At 42.4% G+C, this 8,454-nt stretch overlaps 1 protein-coding gene across 1 annotated transcript; it reads right to left on the bottom strand.

The window, feature by feature from the left end:
- Window positions 1-658: 658 nt before the first annotated feature.
- Window positions 659-7,708, bottom strand: F3 (coagulation factor III, tissue factor). Its single transcript, XM_036388113.1, has 6 exons — window positions 7,624-7,708; window positions 6,625-6,739; window positions 4,571-4,755; window positions 3,991-4,172; window positions 3,720-3,879; window positions 659-2,626 (listed from the first exon to the last, which is right to left on the bottom strand). The coding sequence occupies exons 1-6, from the start codon at window positions 7,691-7,693 to the stop codon at window positions 2,478-2,480; spliced, it is 861 nt and encodes a 286-aa protein (XP_036244006.1). The 5' UTR covers window positions 7,694-7,708; the 3' UTR covers window positions 659-2,477.
- Window positions 7,709-8,454: the final 746 nt, after the last annotated feature.

Genomic DNA, 8,454 nt, shown 5'->3' with positions numbered 1-8,454 from the left:
CTTCCCTCTGTAAAAAGAGGAATTAAAGACCCAAGAAAACCCCCATAAACCACACTTACACATTCCCAGGAGTTTTAACCCATACACAGATGGTAGCTATAGTACAGCAGGGATGAAAAATAAAAATAAAATTCTGTACAAATTGTTTGATTGGGATATTAATTTTGTAAGGTATTCCTTCTCATGAATACAGTGGATATCTTCTTTTAAGGCATGTATAAAGTGTTGAGATCCACAACCAGTTAGTTCCAACTACAAGGTGATTTTTTCTATTCTCTTGAGTTTTTGTGTTTGTGTATGCTGACAGCCATCATTAGCAGTTCTCATCTCTGGGGCAGGCCCATAATGCCTTGAATGAACATCAGTAGCACAAGTACAGTCAGCACTGTGGAAATGGAAGGAGAAGCTGTGAATGCAAACCCTGACTAATTTCTCATGTAAGTGGACAGCAGAAATGTGACTCAGGACTCTTCAAAACCTCCAATTTGTGAACTGTGGCTTCTCCTACTTTTATCCTTGGAGGTGCCCTGGTATTCTGCTTTATACACTTGTTAGATTGTGGCAGCTTGCCTACACTGCTGTCCCAAAATAAGTTTCCTAAATGTATATTTAATTTAGTTCTGGAATGAACACTGTACATTGTTTTGAGAAGGAAGACTTATGTTTCCAGTCACCTTTATTTCACTAGAAAAGTATAAATTACCATCATAAATACAGTTAACACCAGTATAAAAATTAGATTCTCATTTATAAAATAAATACTAAAAGTCAAAGCAACAGGTATCTCCAAATCCCATCACCAAGATGATTTGAATCTACACCACAGAAACCATTCTTCAACTGTTAATTAAAAATGATGTTCAAAATGCAGTAAATACTGCTACCTATTCTGTGCTTGCTGAAATGAGTTACTATTGACTCAAAGCCTGCAAAGTATTTGTTCTAACACTTAGTTGGAACTATCAGACTCCCGTGGCCTATATAACTCTAGGTGTAACTGGATATACTTTCCAGATAAATAGCAAGTACCTGCTTCAATAGTGTTTCGTACAAGTTGCCAGTGCAGTAGTTTCAGTTTGTTTACCTTTGTCTGCATCCAAAGATAAACAGACCAAGTTAATTTTATCCAGAAGTGCAAAAATAATAGTAGCAGTTTTGTCGCATCTGAACTAACAGATTATTTCACCAGTTAATATTGTTAAGAGGCAGATAAATACAGGGTTTGTTTCATAGAAACAGAAAAATATTCCTTTTAGTTAGGTAAAGGACACCTATTTTTCAAAAGTAGTGTTTTTTCCCCTCACAAGTACTGTAAATCTTCTGGCTCAATAAGGCCACACTGATCAAGTTAAAAGTACCTCTAGTTCAGAATCCTGTTTGACAGGACAATAGAAGGAGCTTGGGAACAGTCTAGGAAAAATCTGTCTACAAAGAGACCTTGGCAATTTAGAGACAGGCAATCACCAGCCACAGGGAGTTCTACAAGGGAAAGTGCTGGGCTTGGCACCTGACATGGGGCAAGCCTGGTGTACAGACAGGCTGGGGAATGAGAGACTGGACAGCAGAAAGGGGCCACAGAAAGGGGCCTGGAGGACCTGGTCAAGGGAAAGTTGAACATGAGCCAGCAGTGCCCTGGCAGCCAGGAGGGACATCCCTGTCCTGGGGACATCAGGGACAGCATCACAGCCAGGCAAGGGAGGAGCCAGCAAGGGAAGGTCCCGCTCTGCTCTGAGCTGGGGCGGCCTCACCTCAAGTGCTGGGGGCAGTTCTGGGTGCCACAATACAAAAAAGACATTGAGCTGTTAGAGAGGGTCCAAAGGATGGTGAAGGCTCCAGAAGGGAAGCTGTGTGAGGAGTGGCTGAGGTCACTTGGTCTGTTCAGCCTGGAGAAAAAGAGACTGAGGGGACACAGTTCAGCAACCTCGCCAAAGGAAGCAGAGGGGCAGCTGCCAATCTCTTCACTCTCATGACCAGTGACAGGACTCAAAAGTCCAGCATGAAGCTGAGTCAGGGAAGGTTTTGGTTCAGTATCAGGGACAGGATTTTCACCCAGAGGGTGTCTGGGCACTGGAACAGGCTCCCCAGGGCAGTGGTCACAGCAGCAGCCTGGCAGAGGTCAAGAAGCTGTTAGACAGCACTCTCAGGCACAGGGTGTGACTTGTGGGATGGTCCCATGCAGGGCCAGGACTTGGACTCGATGATCCTGATGGGTCCCATCCAGCTCAGCACATTCTATAATTCTATGATTGTAACAGATCACTAGAATGTTCTTCCAGCCTCTGGCCACTAATAACACAGGGCTTCCTGATATCTGGATTTTTCGTCTGTACTGTCTAGTGGATTTTTTAATCCACATAACGTTTGGGCTTCAGAATTCCTGTTTCAGAGAGCCTAAAAGGCTCCACTCAATTACCCAATTTTGTTGTTGGGGTTTTTTCTGCTTTGGCTCTGCCACTAGTGTCTGCAATACTTTTTCCTTAGACACCATTAAGCAGCTCCTTTTCTCTCACAGCTCTTGCTTTCTTTGCTTTCTTGCGTTTACACAGAACCACGGGAAGGACAATGGCGAGAGTGATGACTGCAACTGCTATCACTGCTAAGATGATAAAGACTTCTGTTCCATATTCTGTAGAGGAAAAAAAATATCCAAGATTGAGTTATCAGAACCCACAATGTCACAGTGCTACAAACTCTTAGAACTCATTCCACTGAATGAAAAAATGCTTTCTATATGTTAGTCTCACAGAAGTGGAGTCACTACGTCAGTGTGAACTGAATAGATTTTAACATGAATTTGTTCAACTGAAGTAAAGTTTTATTCTATCTCGCTCAGTCTAGGTTTTAATCTAGTTTAGTTAGTGCACTAAAGTACCATGCTAACACCACAAGAAAAAGTCAAACCATTCCCCCTGCCTGTACATTATTTCTGTCCAAGTGAAAATCTATTCAAGGTTACAATCTAGAAAAGACCAAGAGAAGGTTTTTCTATTTAAATTTTAATGAAATTGCAATTTATTACTTTTTTGGTAAATTCTCTGGATAAGAAAGCTAATTTGAGTTCATTTGCCATTTTAGAAGAGTTTTTCTAGAGTGCAGATATTCTTACTCTGGGAGAAGAAAGATACAGTACAGCAATGTGATATTATTTAAGTAATATTGATGACTGTATATTGAAGAAAGTGTTATCCAAATGGCTAGTCTGAAATGGCTGGCTGATTCACCTACACTTGCTAACTTATTTACCAGTAAAGAAGTCTATCTGCCAACCTCTGACCTCAGAACAGGAAAGAAAGTCTTATTCTCATCATCTGCTTTTGGTATAACTAAAGGTCAGTTCATTCTACAAGTAAATGGATATGCAGGTTTCCAGCACTTCTATGTTTTAGAGCTAATCCTTCAAGCACTTCCTATGGCACTTGCTATTGGAAGGATCCAAGGAAAACAACTGGAAACAAAACTGAAGCTGAAGGCTAGTGATGACATCTGGAACCTCAGACACCAGTCATCAATTCAGACATTTTAACCAAAACAGTTGGGCAAAACCCTAAAACCAGCTCCAACTAACTAAAGATGGTGTCATACTTAAAGTGAGGTCTTCCCATGAATTTCCATGTGCCAACTGTTAAATAGTTTATTTCATTGCAGGCACCAGAATTTAAAGATGTGGGTTTTTTGTTAGAATATTAAAGACTGAGTGACAAACCTCATCTGATACTTACCATCTAAGATATTCCTTCCTACACTGGTGCAGAGCACCCTGCTTTCTAGGCCATAACGATTTTCTCTGCGAGAGGGAATGATTCCCTGGACATAGAAGCAATAGTTCTTTCCACTGTCAACGCTTATTTCAAAATTATGGCTTTTTGTTGTTACATCTTTCTGTAAAGGAAAAAAATATTCCAAGTGTCAACTATGAAGGCAGCACAGAAACTGTGTAACTATATAGAATGTAACAATTATTACAGAACAAAAACTAGAGTTAGACCTTACCTTTCCAGAACTTTGATCTTTCCAGTAATAGAGTTTGTATTCCAGGTCATGCTGGAAAATATCTTGAATACTCATAAAGCTTCCATTAGGAAATGTATATGGAGTAAGCGGATCTTTGAACACGACATTCAGTTTGGAACCTTTTTGTGAATAATCCTTTATCTCTGGTTTTCCAATAACAGCTAAACAAAGATTTTTAGAATTTAAAAAATGACATCATTTATATACGACACGCTCTTTTTCCTTCCACCCTCCGTTACCTTCCCTTCTCAAATCTATTACAAATTTACAAAGCCAGTGAAGGCCTAAATTTAAACAAGTATCCTCACCTACTACATAATATTAACTAAATGGTCTACTCAGTGCAGTGAGAAACAAATGAGAAACAAACTAAAATCTTTCACTCTCCCCTACAACAGGGAAAGCTTTATGCCTGAATACCTTCTTTTCCGATATCAGCAGGGTTACCATAAGAATCTATAGAAAAAAATCTTTAAGCTCAATCTAAATCTTGTTTAAATCAACAGAAGTAATCCTGAAAATAAATTTATAGTAAGATTTAATTGACAATCCTACTTACTCTGGCTATAAGGTGTAAATTTTTCAGAGACTTCAAAAGGTGGCTCTTCAAAGTTATCCATCTCCGCAGGCTTTACAGACAGTATGTGTGCTGTATAGGTCTCCTTTACATTCCTGAGCGCATCAGTAACATCACACTCTGTTTCTGATATCTGTATGCATTTTCTCTTCACGTCAGATGTCTGTCTGAAAAGAGCAAGAAGGAAATGTCAACACTTTTGAACCAAACATATATGTATTACATATTTAGATACATTAAAAACATTTTTCCCCTCAAACTGTATAGATTTCCCTCATCCAATAGAACAGCCTTGCAGGCTAAAAGGAGAAAAGATCAAAAGTCACTACCTGTACAGCTGTATTTCACAATTCAAAGCAGAATTCAGTAAATCGAGTATGATTGATATTAATTACAGAAATGCGCTGTAGGACACATTTGGTTTTGCATTTATGCAAATGCCACTAAGAACCAGACAGTAGCAGCAAATTTCACTGCAGAATTGCAATTTAAAAACACTGACAAAAAGCATGAACCATGCACTTGTCTTGATTTTTAAATGATAGAAAGCAAGTCCATTTACTTGCAAGATAGCAATGAGACTATGAAAAATGTTAATTTCTCATTTTAGTTCCTCACAAGAAGGAACAAAAAACCAGATTAGATATTAATCCTTCAATTCTTTTCCCTCTTTTTGCTGGTGAATTAAGGAGAGCAAAAATTGTGTGATCTCAACTGGAAGAGCGAGTGCTGCCTGTTTGAATATTAACAAAGTGTTTTTTTCTCAAAGTAGATCAAGTTCCTTGTTTAGAGTCAGCTGAACTCCCTTCTTACTTCATCAGATTTCTTTTGTCACAGATCAGTGAGGGACAGTGCCACAAGAAATGCACTGAAAAGGGATAGAGGTTTGACCTTTTTGATGAAACAAATGTATTTTGTAAATATACGTACACAAGAAAGCAAACATTTAATCCCACGTCCTCCATAATAGCAACTTCAGTCAAAAGAGATGCCTCTGCTGCAGAACTACACCTGATTCTATACTGAATCTCGGGCAAACAGATTTCAGGTTTTTGCAAGCCTGAAAGGTCTGGAAAGAAACTCCAGATTCAAAAATATCATAAAATGTGTTCTGCTAAGTGTGTGCTTTTAAGTCCATTAATCTAATCACTCCTAAAGAATGAAAAAGAACATTAAGCCATTACACTGCTATTTCACTTTTTAGTCATGAGAGAACACTCATTTATACGCCACTTTTAGAGACAGTAGAGACTACAGTATCACTTTTTCATTAACATGTAGGAAGTTTGATGATGCATTTTCCCTTTAGGGCACGTTTAATAGGGCACGTTTAATAATGCTCTGTGTATTAAAATGGGAGCTAAAACCAGCACAGATTTATTACTGAACTTCATGGAAAGTTTTGTGCAGTGCTGAAAGAGGTATTAGGCACTTCACATAAGCTGGCTATGTTTATATCTACAATATTTTACAGCTTACATAAAACACAGTATCAGAGGAATAATATCATAACATAACATAATATCATAACATAACATAATATCAGAGGAAATCTTGACAGAGGTAAATGAACAAAGGTAATTTTTAGTATTACCCAGCAAGACAAAATTATTAATTACTGTGATTCACTGATTAGAATAAAATGCAGACTCATTTATTAGATACCTCCCAAGACTGAAGACACAAGTCCAGACACCTTGGAAGACATAAAAAGGTAAAGTTCTGTCTAATATGCGGTATGTCAGGTTGAGTATCAACTCCTTCAAAGTATCCTGGCTGGCTCTCTCGAGCAGCACTGAACCCCAGAACTGAAATACTGATCTAAAGCTCATCTCTCCATTTCCGAAGTGGGCAGAACCAAAAGTCTAAACCTGATATTTTTATAGTTGGACACTAAGAAGTATTAGGCAATTTTCCTAAATCCCAGTATTTGAGCACTTTTCCTGTTACATTCCCTTTCAGAAATATTCAAACATGCTCTCTTTTCATTTTCTTCAATTGCCATTAATGAACATATCATGGTGTTATCTACTTACCCATGTATTTCTACAGTATAGAAGTAGCCTGATGGTTTTGGTTGCCACTGTAGTATAGTTTTAAAATTGATTGAAGACCAAGTTATATTGACTGCTGTTGGTGGGTCTTCAGAGCCTTTAAATACAGAAGAGAGTGCCGTCAGTCATATAATATATAATTCCTGTTTCCCTGCAGTCATTGTTCAGTTGCCATTAATTGCAACTTGGAAACGTTTTCTTGGGGGAAAAGGCTCAGTCCTGCCCTTAGGAAAGGACTGCTCATCTTACTAAAGGAATGTGTCCTGGTAGAAGTGAAGAATGAGAAGACAATTATTTTCTGTCTTGTAACTCTGAAACTGATGAGGTAATTTAGAATTCCTTTTTGATCCAAGAGCTCTGCAGAAGGTACAAATGCTTGAACATTCTCGTGAATGAAGCACTGAACAAATGAGGCATAGTTCAAAATCATCCCTAGCTGTATCTGCAGCAAGCGTTAGCTCCTGGATTCCCATTTACATATTTAGGAAAGATAGTCTCTGTAAAAATCAGTGGTTACCCTACACACCTACAGTATATGAGAGAGGCCACCCCGGGATGAGCTCGTGTCCCCCTCAAGCACATTTTTGGCCAGCCACAGCTGCTTCGGGGAAATGCTCAGGACGAAGCCGGATGGGAAAACCCCTCGCAACCCTGTACCTGACAAGTTCGGAGCTGGGAACAACGAGACGAAATCTTGCGACTTCACTACAGCTGCCCACCCCCGAGGCCGTCCCCGCTCCCAGCACGGCCGCGGCCAGCGAGGAGCCCGCAGTGGCGCCCGGCCCCCGGCAGCCGGGCGGCGGAGCGCTGGGCAGGGAGGGCCAGCGTCCCTGTCCCCTGCCTGCCAGCGCGGGGCCGCTCTCCTCGGACTCCCTCAGGGACACCCTGTCCTGGGGCTCCGAGGGACCGATCGCTGGCGCCATCCCACCCATATCATCCCGCCCTATCCCGTCCCGTCCCGTCCCGCGGGCCGTCACTCACCGGCGGCCAGGTGCCACAGCAGCGCGCCGAGCAGCAGCGCCCGTGGCGGGGCGGCGGCACGCAGCAGCATCCTGGGCGCGGTGAGGGAGCTGCGGCTGACGGGCCGCCGCCGCATATATGGAGCAGAGGCGGGACCTAGGCCGCGCCCCGGGGCCGTCCAGCGGGGGCGAGGGGACGGAGCGCGGCGGAAGCGCTCGGGCACCGCCGGGTTGCGCAAACACAGCGCGGGATCTTCGAGGAAAGGGAGGGAGGGAGGGGCGCTGAGGGACGGACGTGTCCCGCGGGATGCAGCCCTGCCCCGCATCCCCCGGCGCAGGCCGAGCTGGACGTGAGGGCACACCTGGACATGCCTGCGGTCCGTGTCCCTCTGCCTGTTTGGTGTCATCAGGCCCTTGTTACCACCCGTCCCTTCTCCTCTTGGAATTCTGGTGAAACTGGACACCACTGGATAGCCAGCTTCATCCTCTGCAAATATTTAGCTGGCTGTCGAGAGACACCCCAGCTCGGAAGTGGCTGCTCTGTGGGGCAGCTGGTCATGCAGAAGCGATGTTGGGTTAATTAACTTTGATCCCGTACATTCTGAAGGGCTAAATATGTCAGTCCTTCCCTCGGCACACAGGACATTGGACACAACTGCTCAGCTAGATCACATCCTCTATCCCCTCACAGCGTGCCTAGCGGACCCTGTCAAGGCTCATCGGTCACACCAGACAGAAAGTAAGTTTCAGATGTTCAGGGCTTAGTACCTCACCTCTCCTATAAACCAGGGGCTCTTAACCCTTTTCCAGTAAGGTCACATTGGAAAGGTATGCCAGTTTCAGAGGAGCAGGG

The sequence above is a fragment of the Molothrus ater genome, chromosome 9, assembly GCF_012460135.2.
Source record: "Molothrus ater isolate BHLD 08-10-18 breed brown headed cowbird chromosome 9, BPBGC_Mater_1.1, whole genome shotgun sequence".
NCBI lineage: Eukaryota > Metazoa > Chordata > Aves > Passeriformes > Icteridae > Molothrus > Molothrus ater.
The sequence above is the reverse complement of the archived record's forward strand: the minus strand, read 5'-3'. Positions and strand labels throughout refer to the sequence as shown.

Coding starts and splice junctions, on each gene's coding strand:
- F3 (XM_036388113.1), bottom strand. CDS start 7,693: ATGCTGCTGCGTGCCGCCGCCCCGCCACGGGCGCTGCTGCTCGGCGCG. Junction 4,756..6,624: donor TATACTGTAGAAATACATGG/GTAAGTAGATAA, acceptor TGCTCTTTTCAG/ACAGACATCTGACGTGAAGA. Junction 3,880..3,990: donor AAGATCAAAGTTCTGGAAAG/GTAAGGTCTAAC, acceptor TTTCCTTTACAG/AAAGATGTAACAACAAAAAG.